General features: G+C 38.7%; 1 protein-coding gene across 2 annotated transcripts in view; it reads right to left on the bottom strand.

Moving 5' to 3' along the window:
* The window catches only part of AK5 (adenylate kinase 5), a 228,262-nt gene that overhangs the window by 91,701 nt on the left and 121,131 nt on the right, over positions 1-15,430 (bottom strand). For both annotated transcript variants that reach the window (XM_036890337.2, XM_036890336.2), the window contains exon 8: positions 12,794-12,870. In XM_036890337.2, the coding sequence (XP_036746232.1) occupies positions 12,794-12,870 (77 nt within the window). The remainder of the gene's footprint in view (positions 1-12,793; positions 12,871-15,430) is intronic.

Below are 15,430 nucleotides of genomic sequence, written 5' to 3'. Positions count from 1 at the left end.
GGAAGTCTAACTTCCTCTTCTAGAATGATGTAGTCTCTCCTAGATCATGGAATTTCTTCCCTGAAGAGTTAATTACTGAGCATGAGTCAGGTTCTGTGCAAGGCACTGGGAGTGGAGGTGTGAAGAAGACCAGGAACCTCGCCCGCCATGGAGCAGACAGGCCCGCAGAGCCTCATCAGCAAGGACCTCCTGAAGTCCCTTCAGGAAAAGGGCTTCTCCACTTGGATGATTTCAGATACCCAACCACTTTTGTATGATAGTCTTTGGGTCCTTCAACATTAGCACCCTCCTTTGAAATCATATAGATAAAAGGTTTTTTTTTCCCCATAATTACCATGCAAATTTGTTTTATTCCCTTTTCTCTGCTTACAGTTGAAGAATGTTAGACTTCTTCCTTGTACTTCCCTTTGAGATTCTTCTTCATTCTGTTTACAGAGAAAATATTTCTGAATTTGCTCCTCTACTTTGTCAAGCATTATGCAAAGAATTAAGGGATTATAGTGAGGCAGATATTATCTATGTTCCTGGGTATAATCTATTGGGAGAGAGAGAGAGACATATACACAAACAGCCAGAATCCATGTGACAGGAGCTAACACAGAAACAGGAGCAGTGAAGTGCTGGCCTAAGCAGGGAAAGGCTGCCAAGGCTTTCAGGATGGTACTGGAATCCCAGTAAGTTTTTTGTTTTCACTACTTTATTATGTTCTTCCTCACTGTGCTATAATTTAATATATTTTGCAAAGGGGTCTTTTAAATATTCTAAGTGGTAAAACTGTTGTTCGATAATGTATTTTCTATGTACATTTGAAATGGAATATGAGAAACTTATAGTAAATAACCATCATATTAAGACTTTGTGTAACTACATGTATAGCGCTTTACATTTGATAGACTGCTGTGATAGAAAGTAGCTCTTTAATCTTCATATTATTTTCTTCATTTTATAGCTTTGGTAACTGAGGCTCAGCACAGTAAGTTGATGTACCAACATCGCAAAGCCACTACGTGGCAGAACCAGAACTCAAGCCTGTCCAGGACCCTATGCCTGAGGGTCTTTACTTGTAACTACAACCACCACCCCTGATAAAAACATGGATTCAACAGGAAAAGAGGATATGCATTTTGACCCAAAACCTCACAGAGAAAGATGTTATCAATAATAGGTGGACAATGATGATGCCACTCCTTAGCAACCAACTCTGGGAAGCAAAGGGCAACCTCATCATATCGCACTCCTGCCACTCACATCGTGGGGCACTCTCCCCACCTCGATGTCTGTAAATACATAAGGATCCCAGAAGGTTATTTGGTTTCACATTAACAACTGTTTCCTGTCCTTTAAGGCTCCAAGGCACATCAGATAACAGCTCACATGAGTTCTATATCCTTCCCTTTATTAGGCAGTGATACTATTGTTTTATTACAAATATTTTCATTTTGCCCTCAAAATGACAGGGCATTCAAGAATATTTCAGTTAATAAGATGTCACAGGAGCCCATGAAGTTAATTATAAAATCCAGAATAATAGGGTTTTTGAAAAAAGAAAAGCAAACAGTCTGTACTGATCAGTCTTTCATGTTATTACCCTGGAGTATACCCTAGTGTTTGAAATTAAGAATTCTATCAGCTCCATTTCCTTCTGCAAAGATTTCTCCTACAGTCCTGTGATGGGGCATGCTAGGCATGCAAAGTGATGAGGTATTTCCTTTTATGTCTTCAAAGTGTGGAAATATATGGAACTCCTGGCTCAAAACTGGCAACCTAAGTGATATAATGATGCTGCTGAATAGTAATATCTACACAGGAAATATGAAGGACACCCCTGACTTTGCAGTCAAGAATGGTGAAAATATATTTTTCTTAATTTATGAGGTTAAAAACAGTACTTGTCTTGTTCAGGGAGCTGGCTGCCTGAACCTGCAGCAGGCATTTTTGTTTTAGCAGTTAGTGTTTTACATCCTCTGACCCCAGTCCCTCTCCAGGATCCTTGCTTTTATCCTTTCAGTAGGCCACCAACAATTTTTGCCATGAAGGACAAGTGCTTCCTGCAGAGCTGAGAGGTACACCTGACCATTCCGGCTTCCCAGCTTCAGCCAAATAAACCTGGCTTACCTCTTATGACAGGACTCAGTGTGTCAGCTACAACTCGACCAGTCCTCAGATTATATCAGCGCTATTATTCAAATACACTGCTTTGGGAATGGCACCATTTTAAATCAGTTATACAAATACAACCTAACATGCCTTTAGGCTAAATGTAATATTTCTTGATTTAGAAGCTGAATATCACCATGGAAATTCAGTTAAAACACACACATACACCCCAGTATATTGTTACTGTTCTTGTGGAGGAATGTGGCTTCATGATTTTACCCATTAAGTCTATTTTGATCTCGAAGTGTCCCTGTCACAGTGTACTGGGCACAAAAGAAGTACATAATAGGATCTTTCCTTTTGAGAAGGAAAGAAAGAAGAGGAGCTATTTATTGAATTACCTACTGTGCCAGGCACTTTTACATAGATTATCACTTTGAATCTTAAAGGCCTGCAAGGACTTATGTCCATTTCTATAGATAAAGAAACTCAGGCTTGAAGAGGTTAAGTAACTTGCAATCTGTAAGTGTGGTGACAGATTTGAACCAGGTCCTTCTAAAGGCTCCAAAGTCTATGCTCTTTCTCACAATGGATGCATCAGGGAGTTACATGAGTTAGAATATAAGGAGTACTCAGTTACACACAATCACATGCTAAGACTTAGGGTATAAACCTCAAGTACTTTGGGTGCTCAATGGGGCAGGCAAGAAAGGACTATTGACCTTAATTACTAGCAAAGATATCAAGGAAGAAGAAGTGGGATTTCAAATGATCCTTCAGGATTGCCAGGATCAAATATTATTTTTAATAAATAGCTAACTCATATTTGTGATACAGAGTTATATTTTTAAAACAGTCAAATATACTTCCAGTTCTTCTGGGCTTTGCCCCCTGACTGTCCTCTGTCCACTTCCCTTCCTATTCTCGGTCTACCATCACTTAAACTGTGCTCTGCTCTCTGTCTTTCTCTAGCACATACTTGGTAAAACTCCATTACTGAGTGAAGCAAACTATCGACTGTCTCTGTTCCCCATGGGAAGCCCACAGCACTCTGTATTTTACATCTAGAAGAGTGTCTGGCAGCTATGGGACACCCAGTAAACATTTGTTAAATGAATAGAAAAGAAAGAAAAGAATAGATTGGTCAAAATAAATTTCTTGCCACTAACATCAGGACCCTTGGTCTGCCTTCCAGCCCTGCTGCGTTCCCTCAGCTCATCCTCCTGCATTCTACAACCATTCAATTCTCCACTTGCTTCAAACCTTGGACTCTCAATAGACAGTTTTACCTCTGGAAGTCATTTGGCAGGTACATATCAACCTCTCACCATTACACACACAAACCCACACTCCCACCCTATCTGTGTTCCTTCTCTTACAATCATGTGTGGCCCCTTTTCTGTTTTAAGGCCACCTAGGCTTTATGTCCAGCTATCTTGGATTCAGAAGAAACTTCCTTTTATATATTCTCCTCCCTAATGAGTGGATTCTACCGATGAGGTTTTAAATATGCTCAAGTGTCTTCCATTACAAACAAACAAATGAACAACAAAGACAACCTTCCCCAGCAGCTTTTTGGAAGGCCAACAATTCCCTCGTGTTTCTACAGATGATGGCCATTTCCCATCCTCCCCCTTTCTTGTCCTCACATTGACATTTGACACTTCCCACTTTTGAAACAACACTGTTTTCTTTGGCTTTTGGAACACCATGTTCTGCTGATTTTTCTCCTTCCTCTCTAACAGCTTCTTCGACTTCATTTTTGCTGCCTCATTTTCCTCAACCCATCCTTTACATTTCCTCAGTGCTTAGCTTTAGATCCTCTTCTCTTCTCAAGTCTGTTCTCCTCCTTTAAGGATCTCATCCCCATACACATCTTCAAATTCAAGTTATCTTTAGCAGCTCATGAATTTATATTTCCAGCCCAGATCTTTCCTCTAAGCACCAGTTGTATATTTAATTTTCACTTGAATTCTCTACTTGGCTGCCTTAAGGCACTTTGAACTCAGCATGTCTAAAAGTATACTCGTGCTCTTTCCTTACAGAACTAGTGTTTTCTTAGTGTTCTTTCTTAGTGAATGCCACTACCATCCACCCAGCTGTAAAGTTTAAAAACCCAGGCATCTTCTTCAACAGCTCACTCCCCCTTGGTTCTCAGATCTATTCTAACATGAATTCCTGTCAATTTTGCTTTACAAGGACATCTTAAATAAATCAATTTCTACCCATCTATCTTCTCCACCACTCCAGTGCAAGGGAGTACCTATCATCTCTTGTTGGGACCACTGCAGCTGTCCTAGATTCATGTTTGCCTTCCTCCAATGTGTTCTCCACATTGTGGCCAGAATAGTCTTTTTTTTTAAACACATATATAATTGACACATGTCCTGCAGCCCTGATGCCACCTGTCACAAACAAAACAAAGCAAAACAACTCTTCAAGTCTCCCCTTTGTTTTAAGGATAAAATCAAAACACCTAACCTGCTCTACAAAGCCCCTCTCTCCAAGCTCATCTCATCTACTCTGTGGTAATAGGAACTGTGTCTTTTTCTTGCAAACATATCTCCAGTACCTCATACAGAGTTTGACACATCAAATATTCTCACTATTAATTGAATGAATAAATAAATAAGGCAAGACATGAGCAGAAGTGAAGCCATTGTACAGTGAAAGAAGAGGTCCTACAGTGGAACTTGGTGAATACAACATTTTGAGGGGAGGGCAGAGGAAGAAAAGCCATGTTGGGTGGAGGAGACAAAGACATAATGATGTGGCGTAAGCCAAGGGAGCCTAGTTTAGAGAAAGCAGAAAGTGCCATCAGTGTGTTAGGCCCAGATGGTAGAAGAACTGGCAGTAATGAAATGACTTTTAATGGTCTTTTAGGGAAACTGAGCAGGCAGAGGCTGGTTTATAAGGTGAAATGGGAGGTGAGGTGACTTATCTTCTACAAAATTAGGTGTTGAAGGAATGGGGAGAGGAAAGACAGTACCCCACTTGCCTTTCTATGACACTTGGAACTTTTGATGGCTCTTCTCTCTTCAGAGTGGGGATGGTGGATTGGTAAATAGAGAAAAAGAAAGATACTCTGAGGATGAGAGTGTTAAGAAAGATGAAGCAATACCCATCAGTGGGGTAAAGTGCTGGGGGAGATGGAAGGGGAGGAATCAAGGCCTTGGATGGACAGTGAGCCTGGAGACACTATTGTTTGGTACATTGCAGGGAAAATGGAAGTTCCTACAGCCAGGATCCTCACCTGACTCTAATCTACTTGATGATGTAATTGGCCTACTGTGTAGGCTAATACTTAGACACCCATTGGCAATGAGCCATTATTGACAGTTAGTATATAAAGAACTCCACTCAGTGCTCTGCCCCAAGGCAGAGATGGAGACAGATTGCAGACTTGCCAGAGGCCAGCCCTTGACCTGCCACTGTGAGAATAAAGCTTGGTATAAATCCTTTTGCTCATAATGTTCCGTTATTGTTATTTGGTCTCAGTGAATCCAGAGTGAACTTGCCTGGGGCTGAAACCATCCAGCGAGACATGCATATGTAGTAAGGATTGTTATGTCTTCTTGGAGTATTAACTATCTTATCTTTATGTAATGCCTTTTTTTTAAATCCCTGATAAATTGCCTTGCTTTGAAGTCTGCTCTGTCTGAAATAATGTAGCTACTCCTGCTTTCTTTTGATTATTGTCAGCATGGTATGTTTTTCTTCATCCCTTTACATTAACCTATATGTGTCTATATTTAAAATAGATTTCTTGGAGACAACATATATTTGGGTCTTCTTTTTTGATACACTCTGAAAATCTGTCTTTTAATTAGTGTATTTGTACATTGACATTTAAAGTGTTTGTTGACAAAGCTGGATTATTAGCTACCATATTTGTTACTGTTTTCTATTTGTTGCCCATGTTTTTGTTTCTATTTTTGTCTTCCAAATCTTTTCTGCTTTTAGGTGATAATTGAGCACTTTACATGATTTTATTTTCTCTCCCTTTTTAGTATATCAATTAGCCTTATTTTTAAACTTTTTTCTTTTCTTTTTTTTTTGTGGTTGCCCTACAGTTTGCAGTATACATCAACTAGTAATCCAAACCCACTTAAAATTAAGTGGACAGTGAAAGTGCCTTATAATAACAAAATATTCCTAATTCTTTCTTCTCTTCCTTTGTATCATTGGTGTTATTCATTTCATTTACACATAAGTATACATAACTAAATATATTGTTGCTATTATTATTTTGAACAAACTATTATCTCTTAGAGCAATTGTGAATTTAAAAAATTAAAGTTTTCACTTTATCTTCACTTGTTCATTCTCTGATATTCTTCCTTTATGTAGATCCAAGTTTCTGACTTACATAATTTTCCTTTTCTTTAAAGAACTTCTTTTAACATTTCTTGCAAGACAGATCTACTGGCAGCAAATTCTCTCAATTTTTGTTTGTCTGAGAAAGTCTATTACTTTTATAGATTTGAAGATAATATCACAGGCTACAGAATTCTAGGTTGTTATTTTTTTTCTAAACACTAAATATTTCACTCTACTCTCTTCTTGCTTGAATGGTTTCTGAGGAAAAGTCAGATGTATTTTTTATCTTTGCTTTTCTATAGATAAGTATGTTTTTCCTTACATTTTTATCAAGATGCTTTCTTTATCTTTGATTTTCTGCAGTTTGAATATAATTATGTATTACATCTTTTGTAACTGTCCCACAGTTCTTGAATATTCTGGGTTTTTTTTTTCAGTGTTGTTTTTCTTTACTTTTCAGTTTTGAAAATCTATTGTCATATTCTCAAGCTCAAAGATCTTTTCCTCAGCCATATCCAATCTGCTAATGAGTCTATCAAAGGCATTTTTCATCTGTTAGAGTTTTTTAGCTCTAGCGTTTCTGTTTTATATTTTCTTAGGATTTCCATCTCTCTGCTTACATTATCTTGCATGCTGTCTGTCCTTGCATGTTATCTACTTTTTCCATTTAAGTCTTTAGCAAATTAATCATATATTTAAAAAAAGATTCCTATTCTAATAAGTCCAATACTCCTGCCAGATCTGACTCTTATTCTGATGCTTGTTCAGTCTCTTCAAACTGTGTTTCTGCCTTTTAGTATGCCTTGTAATTTTTTGTTGAAAGGTAGACATAATTAGGTAAAAGGATCTGTAGTAAATAAGCTTTTAGTAATGTAGTGGTAAGATGTCGGGGGAAGGAAAGTATTCTATGATATGCATACAGTCCTAAGAATAGGTTTCAGTCTTTTGATGAGCCCATGCCCTTGGACAATGAACTTCACCAGTGCTTCTCAGGTTTCCCATACTATGTGGAACAGGATAGTTAGAGGGGGCTGAAGTGGGGTATTTTCCTTCTCCAAGCTTGAGAAGGTCTGAAAAAAACCCAGCAGGTTAGGTTCTGAAAAAATAGTTCCTCTTGGGAGCAGTCCTTGTTAAGAATGTCAAAACGGTTCCTTTTCCCTCCTCCTGCTGCAAGTCTAGATTTCTCTCTGACATTCATTGTGAGGACCTGGTAGAACTTCTGGAGGTTAAACTCACAAATATGTGGGGACCCCTATGCCTGGGTTCTCTTGGAGTTTTTAACTCTTAGAGTTGCCCACAAGGAGCATCAACAGTTTGTCAATTACATTTTAGGTTTTCCTACCCTGGCACTGGGTCCTGAGGAGGTTCTTGCCTGTGGGTTTCTGCTCTGCTTAGTTGTGGTTCCTTGGATCTGCCTGTTTGTCTCTCCAATATTTGGTGCAGTGGCTTGTCTGGAGACTTCACTTCTCTGACAGGTCTAGGGGGAATTGTTGACTTTTCAGTTTTTCAGCTTTTTACTTATTGTTAGGACAGAGTGGTGTCTTTTAAGTTCCTACTTTTAAGTTGCCAAACTGAAAGCTAGAAGTGTTCAATTAGCATTCACTTAGCTGAAGAAATGGTGGCCTTTGCAGCTACAGAAAGGCACTGATTCCTGAAAATTTTAGTCTAAGTTGGGCTTTGGGGAAGGAGGAAAGGGGACTCACATTTATTGAGCATTTGTTCTGTACGAGGTACCTGGTATGCCCTACGTCTCACAGTAGTACTTCTAAGTGGGTTGATCATCACCATTTTCTGGAAAAGGAAACCCAGGCACAAAAGAGTTAGCAAGATTTAGCAAGCTATCCAAAAGTCACATATTAAGTAGAAGAACTAGAAATCATTTTATTGGCTTTAAAGAAATGGACATTTATTGAGCATATGTTATGCACCTGGCTGTGTGGCAGACATTGAGGATACTCAGAACAGAACACAGTCCCTGCAATGTAAGAGAATATTACAACACAGAGTCTCGAGGGCCCCCCGAGAAGGTGAACTGAACATGTGACAAGAGAAGGGCTTCCTTGAAGAGAAGCTTGGTCCTGACGGAGCATGATAGGGCTTATCTGGGACAGGCATGATGGGGTTGCAGAAGCTTCCAAATAGAGGAAAGGGCCTATTCAAAGTACAAGCCACTTGGGGGAACTGCAAATGGCTTGGTGTGGCTGGAGCATTCAGGGTGTTTTGGTAATTGGCAAACGATGAGTTTGGGAGGGATGTAGGGGGTCAGATTCTGATTTAAAGGTTACCATTATGATGACAAAAGCTTCCCATTTCATTCTGACGTTAACGAGGATCCAAGAAGAGTTTTGAGCAGTGGAATGCCATGATTGGCTTTGCTTTTCAGCAAGATGATTTAATGGGTAAGAAGACTAGGGCAGGGAGACTGGCTAGGAGACTGTCTCTGTGGTCCTAGGGAAGAAGGCTGAGGTGTGAACCAAGCAACAACAGTGACAGTGGAAATGGAGAGGGAAGGAGAGATTCATACTCAGGAGAAATAATCAGCTTCTTGGTCAAACTGATGTAGAGAGAGAGAGAAAGGAAGACAGCTAGGAAGACGCCCTTGTTTCTGGCTTGGTGGTATGGTGGTGGGTGGTGAGGATGGTGGTATCATTCGCAGAAATAAGGAAAACAGAAGGAAGAACAGATTTTGTGGGGGAAGATGGTGAGTTTGGTTTTGGACACATTGAGTTTGAGATGTACATGGGAAATCCAACTAGTGCTGTTTATCAGGCAGGCATGTGACAGGAGCTCAACAGGGAACTCTCAGTGAAGCTGCAATCATGGCCGTGACTAAGCTTCTCAGAGGAAAATGCGTGCAGTGAGGAGTGAAGGCGCCAAGGCCAGGATGCTGAGGAGCTCCTGCATTTAAATAAGGGATCAACAGAGAGGAGATCAGCAAGGAAACTGAAAATAAGGGAACCAGGATGTAGGAGTACCAAGAGAGAGCGAACACATTATGGGGGCAGGAGCTTTGTGGCCAGGGACAGCCTGGTGCTCACCAAAACTATCCCTTCCTTCTTGGACACATATGCTTGCTCCATCTTCCAGCCTTGTTACAGAGAGAGCTACTGGGGACACCAAATGAATGTGATGAATGTGGGAGGCATAATGTGTGGTTAAGAGCAGGTCCATCTTCCTTATGCTCTTTTCCTGCCCATCCATGATCCTTTTGGAATTTGCATGTGAAAGAACCCTGGAAGGAAAGCACTGAGGTTTTGAGTTTTATTTGTTATCGTTATAGAGTCTACCTTGTCTTTCCTGATCCTGGCTCTGGAGCCAAGTGCCTATGTTTGAATTCTGTCTCTACTTCTTGACAGCTGTATGACATTGAATAAACTGCTTGATTTCTCTTTGCCTCAGTTATCTTATTGGGGTAACAATATAATAATAATATAATAAATAATAAAATAAATGATAAAATGTATTTCCAATAAAATATATTTAAAAATATATAAATTATATATAGTAATATATACCTCATATAATTAAGGATAAATGTGAAGTAGTTACAATAGCATTAAATACTCTAGAAATGTCAGAAGCTAATGGAGAGGGGAACGTCAAGAATGGGGGAATGGTTTATAGCTGGAGTCATCAAACTACAGCCTGGAGGTCAAATCCACTCTGCTGCCCATTTGTATACAGCCTCTCCATTAAAGAAGGGTTTTACATTTTGAAGTAGTTGAAATAAGTCACATGCAAAGTATATGGAACTCAAATTTTAGTATCAATAAATAAAGCTTTACTGGAACACAGCCATACTCATTTGTTTAAGTGTTGTTATGGCTGCTTTTGCAAGACAATGGCAGTTTGAGTAACTGTAACACAGACCATATGGCTAACAAAGTCTAAAATATTTACTACCTGGCCCTTACAATAAAAGCTTGGTGAATCAAATGCAGCAAAGTTTAAGAAAGATAACTAAAAAGCATTAGCTGGAATTAGCAATACCTTGCCAGTGACCTTGATAATGGCTTTAGTGGAATGGTGTAAGTAGAAACTAGAGTTTGGTTCCACATCAAAGTTTGATTCCTGACTCTACAATTTGTTAGCTGTGTGGTCTTGCGAAGTCACTTAATTTCTATGCATTTCAATTTTCTTAGGTATGGGTTGGGGAAAAACAGAGCTACTTGAGTTACTGTGATTAGCAATGATGTATGTAAACCATAATACACAGTGTCTGACCTATAGTAGGTGCTCAATAAATGCAAACACTTGCTTCATTTAATCTGCTGTCACCAAACTTGCTACTCCTTTATAGGCAATGCCTTTTCATTTCTTAGTATTTTATTTTTGTCTTCTGTGTTCTGATGTCTTACATTATATGCCAAGTCTTTATTCAAATCTTGCCTCTTTAATGAGGCCATCCTACTTAACATTGACCATCCTATTTAATACTATAACCTTTCCCCAACCCCAGCATTCCTAGCCCTCTTACCTAGTTCTACTTTTCCTTTTCTCATAGAACTTATCACTTCTGATGATCTAGAGAATTTACTCATTTATTATGTTAATTGTTTACTGTCTGTCTCCTCCTTGTATGCTCCTTGCCTATTTTATGCAATTATGTATTTTAAGAGCCTAAACAGTACCTGGCATACAGTAGGTGCTCAATTAGTATTTGATGGATGACCAAATGAAAAAAAAATAGGTGGGGATTTTTTTTTATCCAGCTTTGGACTAGGTGTGCTCTTTCTACCTAGGTAAAAATTAAAATACAGCCTCTGTTTCATCCCCTACATTTTTCCCTTCTGGAAGTCCTTTTAGAGTATGCTGGCCCATTCATTCTATTCTCACAGTCTCCTAAGTTCTTTCTTTTTGGACCACTATTTAGCTCTCTGTTTTAGTCTAAGGCAATTTCTTCAGCTCTGTCATTAAATCTCCTTCTAGCTGTGTCTAGTCTACTGTTCCACCTGTCAACTGAATTTTTATTTCAATGACAATTTTGTTGTGTCTAGAATTTCTATTTCTTTCCTTTCCATTCTTTCCTGTACTTGTTTCATGGTTTCTAATCTTCCTTTTATCTCTCTGAATATTTAAATATTCCGATATTAAGATTTTTTTCAGATTTTTCTGTCATCTCTAGTTCTGTGAAGCCTTCCATTTGTTTAATCAGCTGGATTTCTTGTTAAGGTTCATTTCTTCGTGCAGCCTGTAATTTTGGATTATGAGCTCACCTTCAGTGATGGTTGTTTCGCATTTGTCTCTGCTGGGGTCTTAAGAGTAAGCAACTGAAAAGGCTCCAACAATGTATCACTCAATGTCCTGTTTTGGGAGGCTGGGTTGGGAGGCAGTAGAGAGCAGATGTAAGGAAAGTTGCCCTAAATTCACTTCCCCACTTGTGAAACTATTTGTGTAATTGCAGGTAAGTTACTTGTTGAATCTTACTTTTCTTATCTATGAAATAAAGATGTAATTCTTATTTCCTGGAGATGTGGAATTAGTGAGACAATCAAACTAAGGAACTTAATTAGCCCAATGGTTAAGTGCTAATAAATATCACAAATATGTGGTACCTATTATATTACTTGTCAATATTTTCTCCTTCGTGATATAAGAGAAGAAACTTAATTCTCATGGAAATAACTTCTGAATATGTACATGAAATGTGCAGCCAACCATCTCATTTGGACACTGGCCAGATCTGTCTGCTTTATTTGTGACGTACATTTGTTGAAGAGGGGGAAAAACCCGCAAAACATGTTCCCTTGGCTTTCAGCCATTGCTGAGGCACATTGATGAGAGGTGGAAGGAAGTTTCAGACATTATCCTTTCTTTGAAAATGAAGTCTAATTAAAAAGTTGGATCATTTGCCAACTATTTTGGATCATTAAAATACAGCAGTAGGGAAGAGTTCTTCTGTTGAGAGGAAAATGACCCAGATAAATTTTTTTGGTTTTACTCAAATAGAAAATATATTTAACTTCTTGGCTGTGTTGTCCTTGGTCATCAGTCAAGGTTAGAAATAGAAAAGCAGAGCTCTGAACCTACAGCCAGTGCTCAGTAAAAAATGTTGGTTCATTCTTGGAAAGGGATAGAGACACAGGCAAATTTTTGGGCAAGAGAACCACATGTAACCTCATTTCTGTGTCATGTAACTTTTGACCACAGATTGGTCCTTAATTAATTGCCATTTTGGATCAATGGATATAAGGTAGGACTTAAAGGCCAAAGTTAGTGAATGAAAGCTGTAGGCTGCTGTGATTTATCATGGAATATGTTATTAATTATCTGAAAACACTTCACCCAATGTTTATAATTCTAATTTTCATGAAAAATTTACAAAGGCTAAAACTAAAAATATTTAAATAGAGAAATATCTTTAGATTTTATTTACCTGATCTTCATAATCAGATCCGGTATCTACATTCTCTCCCGTGTCCGACAACACTGATGGATCAAGGTCACCTGAACCTAAGATTAGAAAAGACAAGATTACCTGAGGGAGGCTGTCTGTGTGTTTCTGAACACACTCCCATTAGGTTTCCATATTGTCCTTATGGTCACATTAAAATTGCAAACATTTCTGGACTCTTCCCATCTGCTGGGCACTGTTTGGGCTGCAGACAGAAAATGCAAATACTCTAGACATTGTCTCCACCCTTAAGTAGAATACAGTCTTGTGGACATGACTGATTTGTCAAGAGCAAGGTTCAGAAACCAAAATAAAGAGCTAACTAATTCTGACTAATAGCAGAGGGGATGATGGAGGCAGGATTCTTCACAAGGAACTAATCTCTAAGCCCAAACTGAAAGGGTGAATAAGGGTTGTCCAAGAGGAGAAGTAATTTAAGGGTGCACACTGTAAGGGTGAGACAGAAGGAACACTGTGAGCAAAGCACAGTGAAGAAGAGCAAGGGGTTTCCAGAAGTAAGGATGAGTTTGCTCATTCCACGAAAACCTGAGAAGTTTTTCCTCCAGCATTTGAGTCACTTTAGTCCCTGAAGATGAAGAAAATCAGATGAACATAATGTATTAAAGGAAAGCTTCCCCACCCCCACCCCTGCTTCCCCAGCTACTATAGGTTATTACATTAAAATGCTTACCCATTAATCCCCAAGGTTCAAACTTAAACCAGTAATTTTCATAATGGGCTCCTGAGGCACAACTGATTCATCGCTCTCATTTAAGACTATTTCCTGCTGGGAAATATATGTCACCTAACTAGCCAGAAAGGTAGAATTCAGTGCTGCCCGTCAAATGCTATGCCTCCTGTGAATAAGCAAACCACTCCACATTTCATTGTAAACTTGGCCTTGCCAAATAATTTATGGTCAGAATATGCAATGAATAATGTTTAACGAAGATGTATTTTTAAATAAACATCAAGCATCTCACATGATTCTTAGATATGGACCTTTTCCAGAGATGCTTTCGTACTTTCTTCAAAAAGGGATTCAAAATTAGTCCCCACATAGTCTTTTCTTATCTCATTTCTTCCTTTTTTCCTTCTCTTTTCATCATTACCCTGGTTTTTACCAAACTGAGTAAGTGCTAGCCCCTTGTCATACTGCCTAAGTACTAAGCAGTAACACCATTGTTGAATGTGTTTGTACCTTTAAAGTTTCTATAAAGGATGATAAAATTGTTCAAAATGGAGATACTTGACCCATCAAACCATTTTGGAAAAATAACTAATTGTAGAGCCACCATATACAGTTACATGGGTGTGGACAGTACAACTACAGGTGATGTTAGTCACATTGTCAGAGCGGCCGACACCAGTTCCATGGTTAATGAGGTGGTTTTGCTGGAATGGATGTGGGGACTATGCACCACATGCTACTAACAGTGTGAGGTGGGGAGGGTGATATGGGAACCTTAATTTTATATATAATTTTTTAAAGCAGTGGTATTACATACAATTTTTCTATCTTTGTGCTTTTGGTACTTCTCAAGTAAGAAATTTAAAAAAGTGTATCTCAGGGCTGAAACATTTGACTGTCTCAAAGCCTTGTTTGAGATCAGTTTGCACTAATGGGCAGTAAAGACGTCAGAAGTAAAGTGTGTATTTTTCCATTCTAAGATCATGGAAATTTTAAAACCAGTATTTCACAGTCTCCCACCCCCACATTTTAAAAAAGAGGAAGATGAGCTTCAGAGAAGTTACACAACCTAGCCAAAGTCATGTAGAAAATGAGTGAGATCAAAGGCATTTCTCCTAACACATCCTGCTGACCCCAAATTCTAAGCAGGAGCAATCCAAATGGCTTTATGATCTTTCACTTCAGGATTCCACAGGAGAGGACCTGCAGGAGCATGCCATTTCTTCTACATTTTGAGAAAATGATGAACAGTGAGTGGCTGGTGATGAGGGATGTCACCAGGTGGCAACCAGAAGTGGAATCAAGGAGTGTCACTCTAGCCTGTGACAGTCAGTGTTCCTTTCTGGGAGGCTGCTGTGGGCAGCATCATTAAAGGTCATGGCAATTTTATTTACTTTCATTACTTTCATAATATGGATACTGTCCTCCACTGACTAGTGGAAGTGGTGATAGGTACTTGATTTAACTGATACCCTCACCTCTACTGTATTTAGAGTGATTTATGTGGAGTGAGCAAAGTGATCTCAACACAAAGCCTTATTAAACATATAGCCGCTTTTAGTTCCTGTGTCCTACTTATTTTATTTAATTAGAAACTGTTCTTTCCATTGTTTAAAAAAAGTACAGTCTGACGGGTGCTTAAACAACACGGTTAACAGATATTGCACTTTAATATTTGAAGCCAGAACAAGATTATTAGAAAACTATCTTCAGTCATGGTAGAATGAAAAAAAAATCCTGGAAAAAAAGAAAAACCTCATGCTTATAAAGAAGAAGAGATTGACTTTCCTTACTAAATTCCTTTAACAGAAATTTTATTGTATCATTAAGGGATGGAACTTCTTGACACACTGTTGCTCTTGGCAACAGTATGACTATATCACAGGAGGCAAAAGACAAAGGATGTCATTATCAGCTCAGAAATGATA

Source organism: Manis pentadactyla, chromosome 4 (assembly GCF_030020395.1).
Source record: "Manis pentadactyla isolate mManPen7 chromosome 4, mManPen7.hap1, whole genome shotgun sequence".
In the NCBI taxonomy this organism is placed as follows: Eukaryota; Metazoa; Chordata; class Mammalia; order Pholidota; family Manidae; genus Manis; species Manis pentadactyla.
This window is presented reverse-complemented; position numbering and strand designations above follow the sequence as displayed.